This window comes from Sturnus vulgaris, chromosome Z, assembly GCF_052056855.1.
Source record: "Sturnus vulgaris isolate bStuVul1 chromosome Z, bStuVul1.hap1, whole genome shotgun sequence".
Classification (NCBI taxonomy): domain Eukaryota; kingdom Metazoa; phylum Chordata; class Aves; order Passeriformes; family Sturnidae; genus Sturnus; species Sturnus vulgaris.
Window position 1 is genome coordinate 58656656 of NC_142283.1, and position 20726 is coordinate 58677381.

Genomic DNA, 20726 nt, shown 5'->3' on the forward strand with positions numbered 1-20726 from the left:
TGCTTTATTCTCCTAATAAAATGCTGATTGGTTTTGTGGTGCAAGAAGTACTTCAAAACGTGTAAATCAGTTGGAAATCAAATATAGTTCTTCATTAGTTCTAAGATACGAAATTTATGCTACGGCTTTCAAAGCACAAATGCGTATTTTTGTACATCTCATTTTAATCACATGCAGAACATGAGTTTAAATTTTAGACTATTCTCAGACTATTCAGTAAATAACTACTAGCAGAACTGCTGATTTTTAATACTGTGCACTCCAGGCTGCAAGCAAGACTGTCAAAGCTGTGGCTGCGATTAAAGAAGCAGTCCATCTACCCTGTGCTGTATCAAAAATCAAACCGGGTAAAGGAAATGGGGAAAAAAAAGCAAACAGCATAGATTGCTATGGAAGAATAGCAACAATGCTGTTTACTGCACGTAGCTTACATATGTGCCAACCTTTTTTGTATGTTTTGTACCAAGTTCTGAAACAAAAGGCAACATTCATAAAATGTATGTGCAGAAAAATATATAGAAGCTATATTTTTGTTAGAATTGTATCAGATCCTTACTTTTGTCATAGCCAAGGCCAGTTGCTGTGTATTAAAATGCCACATCGTGTATACTTGAAAAATGGTGTTTCTGGTGAAGCATGATTATTCATTCTTTCCTATTACCTATGGCAACATTTTTCAGTGGATTTTTATTCAGAGAAGTTGAACTTCTGTTTTTTAATACTGTATACTGTTTGCTTCTACCATTTCTTTATTTAGAACTAGTGCTCTTGGTGGTTGTACTTTAACTATTCTGATAACTGAACATTCACTGCAGTTCGCATTAGAGAAAAGAATTTCCCAAGATTTAAGCTTTGTTAATTTAATTTGTTAAATATAGCAACATTGTAAGACCACATCCATGTAAAACATTTCATTCATATTTTTGTCACACTTCTGTCATACAGAACAAAATGTCAACAGTGGAAGGCATCAAAAAATAAAGTTCTACTTGTGAACCAGAACTGAAGCCCAGGAATTAATTCAGAATCAATATATTTGCTGTAGGACCTTGTGTTTCTTCCCAGTCAGACGAAGAAAAAAAAAATTGTGTGGATATAGGTCCTCTTTAAGCAAAATAAACCAGCACTGATTAATCATCATTGCCAGTTGTGTCAGATCTCCTAAACTAGTCCAGTTTACTAACAGCTGCTTGTTTCATGCTGTTGTCAGTGCACAGACATAACATAGCCACCTCAGAGTTGTAAAAGTATTAAGAATAGGTCCGATAAAGATATTTACTTCCATGACATGAACATACGGAATTCAGTGCTACTGTAAGGTGGAAAAAATTTTGGACATCAGTTAGATGTAAAAAGTCTCATCTAGTCACTGTAATTCAGCTCACTGCATCTCCCAACAGCAAGTGACAAACTCTCATTTAACTAAGGATATATACCTATGTTCTTTGTTACACTCAAAGTTCATTTGTAAAACAAAGAACTCAGTACTTTTAAGTCAACCATCTTTAAAAGAAGAGACCCTTGGGAGATCTACTGCCAATGTAGTCTATCTGAGAACAATGGCACTTTTGATAAATATAAATATTCATACATGCATGTAGGACTATTTAAAGCTGAATTACATCCGTGTAAAATGCACAGCAAGTTTTGTGATTAGAACTGACCGCTTAAATAGGTCTGTTTCTCTACCAGGTATTCACTTAAAAGCACTCACATAAAAAGGAAATAGTTGTTCCCATGCTCTAAGAAGAGAGAATAAAAATATGATCTTCCTTCTCTCTAGTTATAACTGATGACAGCAGGAGGCTCTCCAAAAAACCTAAGTTTTATATGCTTTCACTGTACAGGTGTCATAACAATGTGTACACACAAGCCTTATATACAACCAAATAGTTATTTCACAATTAAAACAAGGAAAAAAGATTCAAAAAGATTCAAAATGCAACATCTGCTGATGGAGACAAGCTGAAGCAATGTAGACTTAACATGCTTACCTCTCTCAAGTTTAATACCATATACTCAAAGGCATGTTATCCTTAGCTGTAATCCAAATGCCTTTCCTACTCAGGTCAACAGAATAGCCAGCCTTAGCAAAGAACAGGGAGCTCAAGATTTAACAGTTATTTAACCTCCCTGAATTTAAAGGAGAGGGTAATTTAACAATTCCTCCATCTGTTTTGTGGTTTTGAAATATGCTATTTTGAGCTCTATATTCAAGTAAGATTAGCTGTAAAACTTGGCTAACGTAGGGCAAAATTACAACTCAAAATCTTACTGCCCCTCTGCCCTGCTTTCCAGAGAAGATTATTGTCTCATAATAAGACTCATGAGGCAAACGTGGGCTTCTGAGTGGTAGGAGAAAGGGAAGTGCCCACCACTGCTGGGGAAAGCAAGTCTAAAAGGCTTTTTTGGTTTCTTCTAGGAAGCTAGGAGCTTTCTCCTTTTGTTTCTGCTCTTGCGAGAATCTGCTTAGCCCTTTGTTTTAATTGCTCTTACTGCAACCACGGTATCTGAAGTTTGGAATTTCAGCCATGTAGTTTCCTGTACCGAAAACAATTCTCATTGATTCAAAGGGAATAGATGGCTCTGAAAAGTTGCACAAGACTTATTCCTACACCATTTAAGTGCATTTTCTTTTGAGCAGACCTGAGGACAGTGGCACCCCGTTCTACATAGCTTTATGACCACTAAGTTCCCAAACTTTCCCTTCTCCCTAGCTTTTTTCTGTCCAAATGGTAATGTACCACTCATTATCTTGTCCTTCCTCACGCCTTCTTTGTATCAGTTCTAGGTTTAACTTTGCTTCATTTTTTGGTTAGTTGTTGGAGGGAGAGAGGGGATTATTTGCTTGTTTGTCTGTTGATTAGTTTTCTGCTTTTGTGTTCTTGTTGCTATGGTTTGAGCTTTATGTTTTGGTTTGCCTTTCTTCCCCTACTCCTGTCTAGCTGCTGGTATCTCAGACTCTTAGTACCTGTGTGCTTAGATACTTATTTTTTAACTTGAAATACTATTCACCCTTACAAACTTAATGTAGAATTTTTCTCTGAAGTCAGACTTCAGCTGATAATTTAGTATTCATATGGCAAAACACAGTTTCACTACTATTGAACATATCAACTCCTACTACTTAAAGTATTTTACTTTCTGAAAATTCTGAAAATGGTAAGGCAAATGGTTTTTATTAGACACAAATTAATTTGATGAATGCATTATAGAAAGATCAAGCTAAACTAATCACACTGCATTCTAGACTTCGTAATGGTGCTGTATAAACTCCAGTAATATAGGCTCATCCAAGTAAAACTGCAGCTACTACTAGTAAAAAGTTTCAACATACCTCAGTTTGCCAAAAATTAGAACCTGACAAACTGGCATTACCTACCTTTTTTTCTTTTTCTTACCATTGGTGCAGGATATTAACTTTAAATACAAAATTTCTATTTGAGAATTCTTTCTTTTGGAGCTTTCTGTTTACACACAAAACTGAACCATCAGTGAGGGAAGTTCAGCTTCTAGAAATACATTATATAAAACAGGAAGCTGCAGATTTCTTCCCATGCCTTCTTCCTGCACATTGCATTGTGGATACTCTCAACTGCTTTAATTATGATCCATCCAATGTATTTCACGATTTTTAATTTTGACATTCACCCATGATAATTTTAAACATTCAGAATAATATTAGAAACTATTTAATGAGTCATCATTACCTTCAGTCTTTCAAGAGAACACCATCTCTGCTGACAGAGCATACCAAAATGCAAAATTCTCCTTTGAGAAGAGTAGCAACTAAGACAAGTTCCAATATAACATATGACATTAAGTGTAAGCTTTACTAGTAGTCAGATTCCCAGTAACTCAGTACCTTTACACTCATGTTTAACACACATCCAGTTTACATATATGCAGCCTGTATTCAAACAATTTAAAGTCTGAGCTGCAAGTCACCATTTTGTGCCAATTTTTTAAATAGTGTTAAACTGCGGAGGCTAGATTCTCGTTCACCATCCTTCCACAAAATAATGAGGTGGTCAGCAGAGCATGTAGCCAATCCCAGTTCACCAAAGTACAGGAACATCTGCAATGAAACAACTATCATTACCATGATGCTTGCATGAGATGGTCAACTTGCTTAATATTTTAGTGTACAGCTGGATTAAACAAATACACGTATCTGAAATGGCTCTGCTTATAGACAGGAATACAAAAGTACATACTGTCTGTATGTCTGAGATGCCATAAAATTGCTACATAAAAACAACTCTTTAAAATTCCTATACAAAAAACTCTTTAGGCACTTCATACTGAAAGACCTCCATCTAAAAAAGCAATAAAGCCTTGGAGACAGGGAAGCTAAAGGACTGTAAATCCTGAAGCAAGTTGTTTTAAGTTTGCAGTAGAAGAGTGAATGACTTGCAAGAATTCTGATCTGGTTTCTTGGGAACAGAAGCCACAGTGTTCTGTTCTCTGGGAACACAGTTCCCCCTCCCCTCTACAACACAGTAGGGTACTACTGCAGGCCTGGAAAGATGAAAGAACAAACGATTGTGACAGCGTCAGCACATGCCTAGTTACACAGAGGAAGTCAAACAAGCAAGAAACACAACAATGGAAGGAACTACAGCACCAGTGGAAGGATTTTGCAAGACCAATGGAGCAGACAAATCACGAGTTAACCCCTGACTTCTGAGATCTTTACAAGACTGCCTAAAATTAACCACTAACTGCAGTTCAACGTGACAGCCAATGGAACCAGTGATACTATGGTATGCTCACAATGCCCTGATTCTTCAGTTTATGGATCCTTCAGTTAAAGGGACCTGTCTGGGGGGAAGCATTCAGGACAAAGCCTACCTGCCCTGGGAATGGTCACTTACTAGCTAGAGGGCTCTAGTAGACATAGGCTCCCAAGCCCTCATCTTGGCCATCACTATTCAACATTTCATACACTTCATCACTATTCAACATTTTCTTCCTCAACAGCTGCCATCCGCCCAGAGTTTAAAAAAAAAATAAAAAATTTCCATATGTAGATCATTGCAGGAAACCATATCCACCAATCATCTCCACTACTCCTTTGCTCTGCATCTCAGCCAAGACCCAACATATGCCTCTCAGCTTCTTTGTGTCCCTTGCTGAATTATACACTGTCCTCTTTCTTAGACAGCAACCTTCCAAGTTGATAACAGGATCCCTCCCAACAGTTTTTCAAAAGAAAGATGGCAGAAAGGGATAGAGAGCCTTGCGGAAATCCCTTTGGCAGAAGGGATTTAGCTATTAAACAAAAGCTTTCAGGTTTTAGCAGCAGCAGTTCTGAAAAGCAGTCTGTCTCATGAATGTCTGTAAGCAAAGCTACTCCAGAATCACGCCATTTAAAACACACACTATTTTAGGTAGACAGAAGCATGGAATAATACTGGTAGTACTGCTTAAGTTAGAAGATCTCCTTAATGCTCACAGCACAGAGGGCTAAGAAATTACTCAGAGTGTTTTGTTTTTTTTGTAGAAGCCCTTGTTTATATTGTGAATTCAAGATGAAATCTGGGTCATATACCTGGTTCCCAACTGTATTGTCTGCAGTTTATAAATGAAGCCAAATACTCTGTCAGATTAGCATATATGTGCGAACACAGTCCTCAGGCGTCAGTGAGCGAGCTGTCACTAGAATATTAAGTCATTACTGTATTTACTGTTTTCACACTGCGCTAAAGATACCACACAGTGTGCTCCTAGGCTCCAGATCCAGACAGTCAAAAGTTACAGTTCAAGAAACGCTGTCAAATTTATTTTACTTACTAACATTCACTTCTTTTCATTCTTACTAAAGCTGACCTACCTGCACAGCTGATGAATGACCAATCAAATCACCAACCAGCTCCAAGAAATACACAGGTGTATTTTCCTGCATCTTCTTAGCAGCTTGGTTTGCCTGCTTGTTTGCCCTTCCAAATCCCCACATGTTGAAAAACCCTAAGAGAGAAAAAAAAAAAAAAATCTCTTATTTTGGCAAAAATCACAAATACAATTTATTTCTTCTAGCTAAAGAGAGAACTACAAAAGTCACATAAAATCTAAAAGCAGGATATTTGTATAGCAAAAAGATGGAAGCATTGTACTATGCAGCCGTTTAGCACCTGGATTATTCATCTTGAGGGAAGAAAGAAACATAGCTATCTGTCCTACCTAATGTAATTTAGAAAGCATGCTGAATTACACACCTGGATGAGACAATACATATATTTAGGAACAAATACAGAGACTTCCTAAAAGAATGAACTGAACAGCAAAGGTAGATGCAGGACAAGTGGTATTTGTCTTTGCTCTGCCATCCTAAATTGTTACTTGAGCAAAGAGCGCAAAAATGAGGCACCAAGCTCTCCCCTGTATGTTCTGCACTACAGAATCTAAGTGCTGGCTCACTGCCTCCTTCCTTCAGTTTTAGAACCATCAGTCAATGTGGAGTGTAAAGATAGTATCCCACATGTTCCATTTAGATTGCACAAAAGTACACAGTCACAGGCCCCAGAACTGTGTAATAGTACTGACACAAGTAAGAAGGTTGGACTCTGTTCACAAAGCAATTTAGACTCTCCCAATCCTTCCCTCAGCCATATCAGCACACAGAACTAGAACTGTGCTAAACTATGGCCCTGATGCATGGGAGATAACTGGTCAGATGAACAACTTCTCAGGGGATCCCTAGAATAAAAATAATGCAAATCAACAGCAATATCTCCCTGAGGTTTTGTCCAAAATTTTGATTCATAGAAGTTATAAATTTCTAATGGGAAACCAAATACCACTTGTCACTCTGTAGATCAGCCTGTCATCAGCAATGCTGAAGACAGAACATTCCTAAATCAATCCAGGCATCAAAAATATATTTTCAAAAGTTACCAACAAGAGATGAACAGCCAGGTAGACAAGATACATCAAGAAAATTATTCACACTTTGAACATAAGAATTCCTACAGAAGAGCCTGTTGCTGTTCCCAGTCCTTGATACTAATTATATCGTACAGAGCACCTGTCACTCCACAACTGCGAGTGTGCAGGGGAGCTTGGTCAAAGAGTAGCAAGTACTACAAAGGAACTGCCATTACTCAAGCATAAGCAAGAAATACACAGGAGATGAAAGCAGGATCAGGCCACTTGAAACAAATACAGAGAGGCTGTCAGAGTAAGTAAAAATGAGACAGGGAAGGCCAAGACCCATCTGGAATTGAAACTGGCCAAGGATGTCAAAGGAAACAAGAAGGGTTTCTTCAAATATATCAGTAACAAAAGGAAAACTAAGGATAATGTGGGCCTGTTACTAAATACAGGGAAGGACCCTGGTAGACCAAAATGCAGAGAAGTCAGGTATTTCTCTTCAGTCTTCAATGACAAGATCAGCCCTCAGTATTCTCTGACACAGGAGACCGGGGTAAAGGAATGCTGGAACAAAGACTTTCCCTTGGTCAAGGAGGATTAGGTTAGAAGCTACCTAGGCAAACCTGACATTCACAAGACCGTAAGCCCTGAGGGGATGCATGCACAAGTGCTCAGAGAGCTGGTGGATACCACTGCAAGGACTCTCATGATCATCTTTGAAAGGTCATGGAGATCAGGAGAGGTGCTGAGGACTGGAAGAAAGCAAAGGTCACCCTGGTCTTCAAAAGAGACAAGAAGGAGGATCTAGGAAACTACTAGCCCTTCAGCATCACCTCAATCCCTGGGAAAGTGACAGAGCACCTCATTCTAGAGACCACCTGTATCCACATGGATGACAAGATGATGATGAGGAATAGGCAGCATGAGTTGAATAAAGTAAGTCATGTTTGACCAACCTAATTGCCTTCCACAATGACATAACTACCTGGATGGATGAGGGGAAGTAGTGGATTGTAATGGGTTGACTTGGGAAGAAGAAACTCAGAGAGAAGTTCTCTCTAAGGGAGCTTCCTCTGTGGGGGCTGGGACAACTTCAACAGCCAATGTGAGAAAGTTAGTTCACTCCTTGAACACACATTTCAAAGGAGGTAATCCGGAACTGAGGCTTTTGGTCTTTCCGGTGGCTGAGCAGGTAACACCAACCTGAGCTTCCCCAGCCTACGCGAGGGGAGGCTTGGGAGGCCGCTTGGGCCCCATTTGCAAACCAGGGGACCCCGATGGCCGGGAGGAGGAGAGGCTCCTTGATGAGACCTCCACGGTTTCCTCCTCCATGGGCCTGTGGCTCTGGGGGGGGGCCAGCTCCTGCTGCTGGCTCGGAGCAGTTTCGGAAGGGCCAGGCCTGCCCAGCCTGGGGCACGCACCTGGGGCAGGCAGTCGGGCCCTGTCTGGGGAGCAGGGGTAGCCATGGGCAATGTGGGGCTACAGCCCAGCCTCAGAAAGGGTGATTGACACCTCAGCCACCCCCCCAGTGCAGCCTGAGCCTGGCCCAACTCTTGTAGTTGTGTTAAACTTTAACTCTTTAGTGCTCAGATAAGATTTGCAAAACCTCCAGCCTTCCTTTGGATATGAAAGGGAATAAGAAGATTTCTGAAGTCAGTGAAGCAAGAGCTAAGTTTTTTTTAGATGGAAGGAGAACGAGGAGATGATGTCAAGATGGCTGAAAATCCTTTTGTAAGATTGTAGAGATGAACTGATGTATGGAATATTCCTATAAACCATGGAGAAAGACATGGGGGGTTGGAGATGTTCCATTTGATAGATGACTTGACCAAAAAGCACCTGTGTTGAGAATCTTTTGCCCCGAGGAAAGAAGGGGATCTTGGTTTTCTGAGGATGAAGCATGAACAGAGAGAAAAGAAATGAAGTGAACCTTTGTTGTGGAACATTTCATTCTTAAAAGTAATACCCCATGAGAAAGACAAGGCCCACATGTACAGCTTTGTGAAGGCTGTGGAGTTGGGAGGAGTGTCATGATTGCTGGTTCTTGGGCAGATGCAAATCGTGAAAATAAAACCACAAGAGGACTGTTTTCTTCCTTCTTGTGGAAAAATCCCTACAGCTTCAACAAGAGGAGGCTTCTCTCTCTGGAAGTGAACTGAAAAAGACTGAGTTGGGAATGGGAACTGACTGAAGTAGTTGTTGTGTGTTTGTTTTGTTGTTATGAAGGTTGGGAGAGGAAAGGAAGGAGTGGCCTGAAAAAAAATCTTATTCTGAATTTGTTTTTTTCCCCCCCCCTTTGTTTATGTAGTTCATAAATTTCTTTTTTTTTATACTCTCTTAAGTTTTAGGCCTGCCTTGCTTTTTTGCTCCTGGTCCTGTCTCACAACAGAAAAATGAGTATGTTTAAATTGGCAAATCAAAACTAAGACATGGATATTGTCTACTTGGCTTTCACAGAGATTTCAACACTATCTTTCACAACATCCTCAGAGCTGTGGACTGAATGAGTGGCCAGTGAGGTGAACTGAGAACTGCCTGAACAGCAGAGCCCAGAGGGTCAAAATCAGTCAGACAGTTGGAGCCAGTCCTTGGGGGACTGGCAGTGTCCCCCAGGGTTCAATACTTGGCCTGGAACTGTTTTGCCTGTTCATCCTTGACTTGTAAAAGGTGGAATGTGCCTCCTCAGCAAATTCACTGAGGATACAGAGCTGGGAGGAATGGCCAACACCCCAGAGTGCTGTGCATCTCTTCAGAAGGACCTCAGTAGGTTGTAGAGATGGACAAAGAAGAACCCTGTGATATTCAGCAAAGGCAAGAGCAGGGTCCTGAACCTGGGGAGGAACAAACCCGGGCACCAGCACAGCCTGGGGCTGACCTGCTGGGGAGCAGCTCTGCAGAGAAGGACCTGGGGGTCCTGGCGGACAACAAGCTGTCCATGAGCCAGCAGCGTGTCCTGGTGGCCAAGAAATCCAATGGGATCCTGGAGGGCATTAGGAAAAACATTGCCAACATGTCATGGAAGGTGATCCTGCCCCTATAATCAGCCCTAGCGAGGCTTCCCCATGATTGCTGTGTCCGGTTCTGGGCTCCTCAGGTTAAGCAAACAGGTCAAGCAGAAGGCTGCAAAAAATGAGAGGACTGGAGCATCTGGATAGGCTGAGGAAACTGGGCCTGATCAGCCTTGAAAGGGGACCTCATCAATGCCCACCAGTATCTGAAGTGAGGTATCAAGACAATGGACCAGGCTCTTCTCAGAGGCGCTGAGTAGCAGGACAACAGACAATGGGCAGACACCGATGCACAAGAAGTTCCACCTAAATAGGAGGAAGAACTTCTTTACTGTGTGGGTGACTGAACACCAGAACAGGCTTCCCAGAGGTTATGGAGTCTCCCTCACTGGGAATACTCTAGAACCATCTGGACACAATCCTGTGCCATATGCTCCAGGATGACCCTGTTTGAGCAGGGAGGCTGGATCACATGACCCACTGCAATATCTTCCAACCTTATCCATTCTATGATTCTGTGAACATCTGTGCTTGGGGAAAATGTTTTCTGTAACACTATCAAATAGCTCTGAGGACTGCAGTGCCCAGAAGCAGTATGTGAGTTTGGATACAGCTTCAAACTAAGTCCCAGTATCATTCCAAGTTCAAAGATGTGGAAAACACTTTTTTTTGGTGCCAGCTGCTTATCTGCAGGCTTTCATCACAAGGTCCTGCAACTATTTACTCTTGCATGGTATAGAATTCATTACTGTTCGGTACAAGGAGGAAAGCATTAAGGTTTGTCAGGTCATTTTTGTAAACCAGCTCATACAACTGTAAACTCTAAGTAAGCTTTATGGCAGAGTTGCTTCAGCTGGACCTTCTAACATCTCATATCAGATACTGGAAGACTAGTACACCCACACTCTCTTCAGCTTCCCTCCCACACCTGTAATCCATCAGTTAAACACAAGACATGATCTCTCTTTACAAAGCCTGAAAACATCTCCTAAGCATTCTTAATGCCTGAAAGCATTCCTGCATGGCGAATACTGGGTTTTTTAATGTTCCTTTCACTCCCCACTACTAGCAAACCTGTCGGAACTGGTTCAGCTGGCAGCTGCTGCTTTTCTCTGAGTTCCCAAATGCGCACACTGCCATCTTCTGAACAGGAGATCAGCTGCCTGCAAAAACAGTTGATAAGCAACACTAGCATGGATACTTACCTGTGCATATAACCTTGCAATGTTTCTATGAAAGAGACAGTAAGTGTCTCAGGTTCCACACCAGTTTACTAGAACTCTTAAATGTAGCTGTGTGTGCAGATATTCCACAGAAAACAAAATTCATTAGTAGCAGAACAAACTATAATAGACTTGTAGAATAAGTGGGGGAAAAAAAACAACTTTTCAACCCCATATTAAAAGCATACCACTATGTAAACTAAAACACAACTAAACTGCAAACACAGTTCCACTAATTGGTTTCTGTAAGTTTATTTGCATTAAGCAAAACCTTATTTTTTTCTTATGGAAACATAATGAAAGGAAAGGTAATCTATTTATGACACATTTAGAATAGCTTAGAGCACATGCATTTACAAGACAAAGGCCTCTGTTTTTATCTTCTGGCAGACTTTGCCTCACTGAACAACAATATATTGAGATCAAACACAACTATTAGCATATATATATATATACATGTGTATATATATATATATATATACAGCAACTTGTCCCAGTTGGCTGTCAAAACAAGTTCGAGCTAGAAATTCTGCACTAACAAACAAAAACTGCAAGTTATTAACTTTTGTTAAAATGTTTCAAGTGTTTTAAAATATCTAGTAAAAATATATTTTGAATATGCTATATGCCTTTGCTTCCTAGAAGTAAAATGCCATTAATCTATATTTTCACAATACAGAAAAAAGTGTTTCATCAAATCCGATTTTGAAAATAGCCGAGATATTTTCAGCCTGTGTACTCATACTGGAATATAGGTTTTCCCACTGAATTAGAATGACAAATTTTCCAAAATAAAATAAGTAAGCTCTACCTAATAAAAGAAGTTCAAACTGAAGATCAAGTCCCTGCCCTAGAAAACCAATGTAGCTCTGCAGTCTGTCTCTAGCCACCCTTCCAACTTTTGCTTTTCTTTATTGCAGTAACAAAATGTACTATGTTTTGTACCTGTTTGAAAGCTTCTCAACGTGCAGCACAGAGGAGTCGTGAGCAGTTCTCTGGCAGGCAATCACACGCTTCATTTGAAGATTATATACGTATATGCCTTTCCCCACAGCAGCAAACACATACTGGAAAGAAAATTCAATAGAACAACTTACAGAAACAGGTACTGAAGGATCACCTTGCATATAATGGATTTCCAGTGATATTATAACCTAGCTTGTTTCTGTCCTCATGTTACTGCTTTATCCCAATCATATGAAATTAGCAAGTTATAAAAGAGATGGATTTTTTAAAAGTAAATGTGTGATATAATCATATACTCTAAGCAGTAATTTAATGTCTGTATTTTCATCCTGGACCTCACAGTCTAAGCAGAAACTAAGGATACCAACTAATCAACACACTTCTGTAATTAAATGCTTATGTTCTTACAGTAAAATAATGTCCCATGTTTTGAAAAACTCTTGTTTTGTCAAGAAAGACTGAGAATACAGGAAACTGGCATTTTTGACATTTTTTTGAAATTTAACTGAAGATAGAGATGGATAAAGAGGCCTTGCTCAAGCATTTGGATTCTACTGAATACTGAAAAGGAACTTTCTTATAGTAAAGTATTACACAATACTGCATTTTGCGTTCAATGCCGTTCTTCAGAAGAGTGCAGGCATTCCATCACAACCATCACGACCCTAAGACACCAGAAACAGTTTAGAGATCTTTGGACCTGGACAGCTTCATGATCTGCAATGAACTTAAAGAGGATTTATTGGGAAAACTGTATTTCCAGAAGCTGGAATATGAAAGATGCACACCATCAAAATACACAGCCATTTTTTTTTTTCTCTAGTGGCATTGTAAACAAGAAATAAATCTTTGTTGGTCAAAAAGAAATGCTATTGTGACAGTCCATTATGTTAGTTTCCATGCCATCAATACATTAAACCCTTCATATAGGTCAACAGCCAATATTTTATATAAAAACTGTTGACCACATAAAGTAGTCATGCACATGTAAAAGAAGCCTCTCATATGAGAACAAGGAAACTGAAAACAGAAACCACTTGGTCTTCTGTGGTAAGATCATCCTAGCTTACTTAAAGTAATTTACTCTGAAGCTTTTTACCTCCTTGTCAGATGCTAAGTGTTGAACTGAAGTTTCATGTGGGCTTTGGGATAACTTTATTTCTGGCTGTACATCTGGATTGACAGAGGAGTCCCAGAAGTTGCACTCAGATGCCTTCTTTGTCCAGTCAAGTGCATCCCAAACTATTAACTCACCTACGTGAGAACCCGTCACAAAAGTAAAATCTGAAGGGGGAAGAAAACCACACATAGAAATCACATGATTTAAAAAAAATGTATTCACACGAAGTTACAACCCTAGAAATGGAAGACAGCCCATTTATACGTAAAGCTATATAGAATGGGCAGTACATAACTGACTGGACAAAAACCTCTCTGAGTAAATACTTGTCTAATAACCTAGCATAGCTCAGATGAGCTCTCTTATAAAATTGGAACTAGGAAGAAGAGCATTCAGTGGCCACAGTGCACAGTACAGAGTTGCAAAGGCAAGGAACACTACCAGAAGTGCGTACAAATATTAGAACTTCATTTCTACATACAAAGCTCTTCTATTTCTTGGCAAATCATGTGTATAGACAACCCGCAGACACAAAGTATGTTTCTGCCATAAATGGAGGTACTGATCACAAATTAAATTAATGAGTTAATGGAAATATTGAAGTAGCTGCTCATGAATTTGGTTATCACACGTGGAAAGGAACTTCTACAACAGTATTTAATGAAGGTAGCATCTTGTCTTTTTAGGCCAAACACTGCTTGCCTTTCATAATAAAAAGGAGAAAATAATGGCAACAGTTAAGCTCAGAAACATGTGCCATAGAATCCAAGTTTTCTTTTTTCGAGCCTCTTGTTACCTCTGTAACACAGCCCCTTTCTTCCAACCAGGCAGACACAGATACACCCAAGGACAAATACACACTCTCTATCCCACCAGTAATACCTTTTCCTGGTCTGTGAGGATGAAAAAAAAAAAAAAAAAGAGACAGAGAAGAAAAGAGTAGAAGAGACTGATACTTGCAGCAGAGCAGACAGAATTTCAAATATTAGTTCAGTGTTACCCTAATGAGCAGCACAGATTGTATCAGCTTCCAAACCCTCTCTATAATGGATCTATATGCAGGCTCACATCTGCACACCCAAACCTTCAGTTACCTTAGGACTACAACTGCAAGGGACGTGGCATTGCATATCCCATTTTAAGAATAAGAAGGAACGAGACAAAAAGAATAGCATTTTTAACTTCCCGAACAGCAAGACCAAGAATTCCTTTTCCATCAATGACATTGACTCTTCTATATTACTACCTGCCTGGTTTCATTTCACTGTTAATCCATAAACAAAGGAATTATATTTTGTCATATCACTACCTTCGCAGCTATACAAAAAAGGTATACCCACTAGATAGTAAGTTTCACTCCAGTTAAAACTTCAGTTCAAATAAAAACTCCATAGGTGAAAAATCCCACTGGTAACTAACAAAATCAGTAACATTATAAAATTATTCTTACCATTGACACTGACTAATGATGAAATGTTATCCTGATGGTCAACAAGGCGCTTTACTTCAACAATATTCCAACCTTCAGACTCATGGTTAGTAGCACTCAACCTAAAAATTACTTCAAAGATACAAAAATTTTCTAAATAAACTTTTGGAATAAGATGGAGCTATGCTTAAATAAAACATTTTCAGACACAAATTAAAAATTGTAAGTGAGAACATATAAGAGCCACTTATGATCACTCATAACATCAAAAAAAAGGAAGCATTTCTTTCAGTGTTACCACTAAGGCCTCTTAACCACAGCAAATATACAGCCTAGTAACTCTGAAATTTAGAGAACTGGTCAACATCAGAAATGAAAAGTATCAGACACCTTTATGGATAAGTTATTAAATGTGAAACATGTTTCTTGAGGACTCATCTATCTGAAAAGTTAATATTCAAAAACAATGCAATATCCTCTAGTAAGGCAATCAATATTGTCAGAAATTAAGATTTTCTTTTAATCAGTCTTGGAATTTCTTTTCTATTTCAAGGGTACTACAAAAGCTACTCATTATAGCTTTGGATAGTAAGACATCATCAATAACTCATACTTTGGATCCTGGGACAAGGGGGCTCTAGACAATCTGAGTATCTGACAGCTCAGATAAGCAGTTCCAGACCTTTTCCAGAAGAACAAATGTCAACTGCCACAATCAGATCTGGACAGGTGGCACTAATACTGAGGGAGCTTGCAGAGGAGCTCATCAAGCCAATCCCTGTCTTTTACCATCAGTCCTCACAAACCAGGGAGGTCCCAGTCAAATAGAGGTTGACCAATGTGATGCCCATCTACATGACTGGTTGTAAGAAGCACTGAGGGAACTACAGGCCTGTCAGCATAGCCAATGCCAGGTAAAGTTATGGAACAAATTACCTTGAGTGTGATCACACAATGCATACAGGACAACCAGGGAATCAGGCCCAGACAGCATGGGTATAAGAAAGACAGGCCCTGCTTGACCAACATGAGCCAGGGTATGCCAAGATGGCCAGCAGCATCCCGGCCTGTACCAGTGACAGTATGGCCAGCAGGACCAGGGCAGTGATCGTTCCCCTGTACTACACACTGGTGAGGCCCACAAGAGCCATTTGAGGCCACATCTCAAGTTCTGTGTTCAGTTATGGGTCCCTCATGACAAGAATTGAGATGCTGGAATGTGTCCAGAGAACACCAACAGAGTTGGTGAAGGGTCTGGAGCACAAGTCTTATGATAAGAGAACTTGGGTTATTTAGCATGGAGCAGAGGGAGACCTTATCACTTCCTACAACTACCTGAGAAGAGATTGTGGCAAAGCAGGCACTTCTCACAGGCCACAAGTCACAGGACAAAAGGAAGTGACCTCAAGCTGTTCAAGGGGAGGTTCAGGTTAGACATCAGGAAGAATTTCTTCACTGAAAGGGTAGCTAGACATTGCCCAGGGATGCGGAGGAGTCAGCATCCATGAAGGTGCTCAAGAAAGGACTGGACATGGTACTTAGTTCTATCATCTAGTTGGCACGGTGGTGATTGGTCAAAGCTTAGACTCAATGATCTTAGAGGTATTTTCCAAATATAGTGTCTGTGACTCTAAATACGGAAAAGTTTTGTTTTGCATGTCATGCGTATCTCTACAAATTCTTGAGTAAGATTGTCTCCTCTTTGTCAGTGGTAAAAGAAAACGTGTAGTTGACCATGCCCTAATTCCATTTACTTTTCCTATACAATTCCAGCAGAGTGCTCTTCATGCATATCTCTGATAAGCAGCTGTTATGGAGGAGCATGAACACTGGAAAATGCAAGATACTCACTTAGCTCTTTGCCAACTGCTGCTGCAACACAATTTTTGGGCAATTCAACCAAAGCACTGATGCCTTTGAAAAGAAAAAAAAAAGGGGGGTAAGGGAGAAAAGGATATTAATCGATCACAAGAAAACACAACAAACTGCTAATTCCTTATTAATACAGTTCTTAACAATCTTCTTTCCACTTATCAAAACAGAAGTGTATTGCCTGAAGAGAAAGTTAAATGGAATCAGAAATGAACTGATTATCTCAATCAGAGGTAGGGTCAGGAGTTTTGGTCCTGAATCAGGCAGAATTCTGAACATCAAACTTGTTGTGAAGCTGAAAGTAAATTCTCTTTTTATTTTAAATACAATAAAGGTATTTATGTCCTAATGCTGGACAGTATTAAAAACATCATGACAATTATTGCATCTCTAAATATAGACAATACCAAAATTATACTGATACTACCTCAAGTATGGAGAATTCTAAAATAATGTGCAAAGTAAGATGAAGAACAAAGCATATGATAAAATACCCAGCTTTCTGTTCAACTGTCTTCATCCTGCACAGAATTTCCCCACCCTGTGCTGAAGCACCATTAGAGGAAAATTTCCCAAGGAATAAGTAATCTCTTTCCCCACAAAGGAAGTCAGAGATTAGGACACAAGGAAGAGCCCATGCCATACATTCCATTGACTCTTCCTACCGAAGCTTCAATTGCACTTCATGCTAAGGACCACAGTTCAACCGGTATTTAGCATGGTATTTCATACTGAACTAAAAGAAGTATTAATAACCTCAAGGATTCAGAAGGCTTTGCCTACCACTACTCTATTCTATAACAAAAATAAGGCCAATATTGGTTCCACTTTTGAATGTGATTCACAGGTTTGTAAGCACCTTGGTAAAGCACAGCAATAACATGCAACAATTTTCTTCACATGGGCAGATAATATAATATTATTAATATATTATTACTAGTAGACTGACATTAATTTCTGATTACGTTTATTATATTCTATCAAAACATGCATTTCCTACATCAGAAGTACTGATTCTTAAGAATAAAAAGTAATTTTACTGCTCTACTATTACAAAGCTTCACTTAGAAATATAATAAAACTCCCACTCAATTACTCAAAAAGCCAGTCAAAGATCTAGTAAATGTTACAGCAAACACATAAATCAGCATCTGAGCTCTAGCCTTGTAGTCCAAGATAATGTACAGTTATTGAGATCTGAGTTATTCTAAAATTCACACAGCATGGAACATTAAAAGTGGTCTTAGTTCAGAAACTATTAAATGTGACATTTAAAAAAATAAAAAGTGGCTCTAATACATAATGTTACCATTAGAATTAAAATTAATTTGCCAAGTTGGTTTTGCATCATTATACAGATCCATTTTACTTGCACTTTAGCAGCTATAATGAGTCATTTCCACTCTTACCTGCATCAGTAAGATGACTGGTCTTACACAAGAGATCTAATTTTCGGTTCCAAACACATAGATCACTCCCTCCAGACAACCATACATTCAGTCTTTGAAGAACTGTCAAACACTGCAGAACAAAAATCAGATATATGTCTCCTGCAAAAGTTCTTCAGGGAATTTCTCAGTGAAATGATCATAAGCTTCAGTTAGATAAATCTGTAAGTGCTATGAAATACAGTATCAAAGTCTCAGAGAAATACATACTTAAATACACACTACTACGTTAAATTTTTCATCAACAGTGCAAAAACTTTAAATGTTGTAAGTTGCCTTTTCCAACACAGTAATAAAACCAAGTCACAGCATTACCTTTGTTCTAAATCCTTTCAGAAAGAAAACTGAAGTACTAAGAGTTTCAAAAACAAATTAAGAATTGTGCCCACTTCTCAGCCACTCATTTTCTTAAATAAAGCAACACCATTCATTCTAACACACTTGTCCACATGACCCATGTGCCAGACATAATAGTTTAATGTATAAAACAAAACAACAGACATTCATAGAGCCTCCTCAGTACCTTTACAGTAGAATGGAAACATGACACTTTGTGAACCTGTCTGCCACTAGTGCAGTCCCAAACCTGTCTTAATTCATTAAGGAAAATTAAAGGTTTCTATGTATCATAAATGTAAATGCTGTGTTGGTAACTAAATGACAGATTAAGAAAGAGGTATGAAGACAGCCTCCTAAACCCTAACAGTCTTTTCAATGTTTGGCCTCAATAATGAATTCATAAAGGCCTGTTATGGATTCATTTTTGTGGCATGGATTGTATCTACATGTGAGCAATAACTACTGAAACCTCGTGTAAACCAATTACACCTAGTGGGTATTGGTAGACATTAAGTTTTGAGATGGGCTACAGCCTGTGTCAGTGTTATCTTTAAAAGTAAAAACCATTAAAAGTCCATAGAATTTTAAATTCTCTCCAGATCAAAGGATACAATAACTGTTCTATCAGCTGATGCTGTTATAATCAAATCAGTTTTTTCTTCAGTAACATCTGATGAAGAAAATGGTGCTATAGCTGTAATTTTGTGTGTGTGTCCATGAAGTTCATGAAGTTTTTCTCCAGTCTGAAAAACAAAAATATAGAAAACTAAGGTTAAAATAGGAAAATGCCTACTGTAGCACAAAATATAGGTATTAAATGACTTTTTGAAGAGAGAATTTCTACGGGTCTAAACTCTCCCTTCCCAAAGTAATTTAAGGATTTGCTACTTACTACCTTCAGTACTGTTCAAGATCTCAAATTAGTAACATGCTATGAGTAAGTTTAAAGAAGTAGTACATAATGCAAGTTATTATCTGAGTAAAAAACCTCTAAAAGCCCTCAAGGATAAAATTCTGTACTAAACTCACTTAATTTTAAGGCAAATACTGGTTATTTGCCCTTCTTAATAAATATGACTGCAATTCAGATTTGTTGACAAACCCTTACTTGAAAATGTGGTTTTATAAAATTTTAATTATTGGAAAAGCTTGACCTATATTTATGGTCAACCTGCTGTCAGATTTATTTATTATGTACATTATCTATAGATTCAAGCTGGTACTTTAGACAACTACAGCTACTTCTACTAACATTTTAGTTAAGTGGCAAAACCCTACAAAAACATGTGGAAGCAAACTAGTATTTTAAACATGCAGCTAAAATACAGGGTAATTTTAACTGCAAACTTCTTGACAGATATGGATTAACGTTTTAAATTAAAAGTACAAAGACTTTCTTTAACAAACACGACAGAAGTCATGCAGAAGAAGAAAATGGAATTCAGTTCATAAAGAAGGATAATCAAATGAGTTTTATATTCACAAACTGCTCAGAACACAGGGCACATATAATCACACACATAGATTTTAATATTCAAATCCCTTTACTTTTTCAAATTATAGAATTATAAAATTATAAAAGACCTTCAAAACCAGCAAAGCACTAAAAGAAACTGCTCAAAAGAAAAGTTTCAAGTTTCTCCTTCTGTATTTTAAAATTACACCATCATAAATGTCATATAAATTTTTTAGAAGATATTAAAAAAATTTAAAGTCTGGGATCTTTTTCTTCATCAACTGAATGTTTGATACACTGTAGACCGTACAGTATGTCTCCCCTTCAAACTTCCTATTAAACAATGTAACTCATATACTAGACTTCCTTAACCTAAGTCTAATGCTCATCCATTCTCTACAAGTTTTGTCAATGATATGGAGAAAGAGAGTAGAAGTGCAAAACAGCAGGTGTCACACTTACAGAGCACTATTTGTATGGTAAAACTAATGTCTTAATAGGATTTTCAGAAGTTGTAAGATTTTTTTCACAGCAATCAATTAAGGGCCTGCTCCTGCACAGCATGGAATGTTTAATTTCTATTGAATTTGGTATCTTTCCAATACGATTTTGTGATAGCTCTCCATTAATCAATCATGCTAAAGAGGTATTACTAATAGAGTTATTGAAAGGTATTTAAATCTTAAGTGCATATAAAAAACCTGGAAGGTTCGGGATCTTGCTACATATTTGTTGAATTACTAATCAGCATTTCGGAATTTACAACAAAAACAGAACATACATTCAAAAAGTAATTAAAGCCACAATTTCACACACACTTCTGCCTTTAACACCATCATTTCTCTAAAATCACTACGTCATCCCAAAACACTCTAACTTTCAAAACTTCCCCTTCCCTTGGGTTCACCCATCTTCTACTTTCCTAACTCTACCTTGTAAATTTAACTAAGATTTAACAGATTCCCTCCACTTTTACATTTTCAAACAGTAAT

The 20726-nt window shown here is 38.5% G+C and overlaps 1 protein-coding gene across 4 annotated transcripts in view; it reads right to left on the reverse strand.

Moving 5' to 3' along the window:
* WDR41 (WD repeat domain 41) overlaps positions 1-20726 on the reverse strand; it is a 37298-nt gene that overhangs the window by 9272 nt on the left and 7300 nt on the right. For 3 of the 4 annotated variants that reach the window (XR_015799427.1, XR_015799428.1, XR_015799429.1), the window contains exons 4-12: positions 18890-19021; positions 18463-18525; positions 17901-18012; positions 16471-16533; positions 14641-14751; positions 13170-13354; positions 12050-12171; positions 10956-11044; positions 5837-5970 (exon numbers count right to left, since the gene is read on the reverse strand). Coding sequence is in view for 1 of the 4 variants with exons in the window: in XM_014889277.2 (XP_014744763.1) it covers positions 3926-4078; positions 5837-5970; positions 10956-11044; positions 12050-12171; positions 13170-13354; positions 14641-14751; positions 16471-16533; positions 17901-18012; positions 18463-18525; positions 18890-19021 (1164 nt within the window). In the remaining 3 variants the exon portion in view is untranslated. Of the gene's footprint in view, positions 1-844; positions 4079-5836; positions 5971-10955; positions 11045-12049; positions 12172-13169; positions 13355-14640; positions 14752-16470; positions 16534-17900; positions 18013-18462; positions 18526-18889; positions 19022-20726 lie in introns of those variants that run through there. The other variant, XM_014889277.2, reaches the window with a different exon arrangement.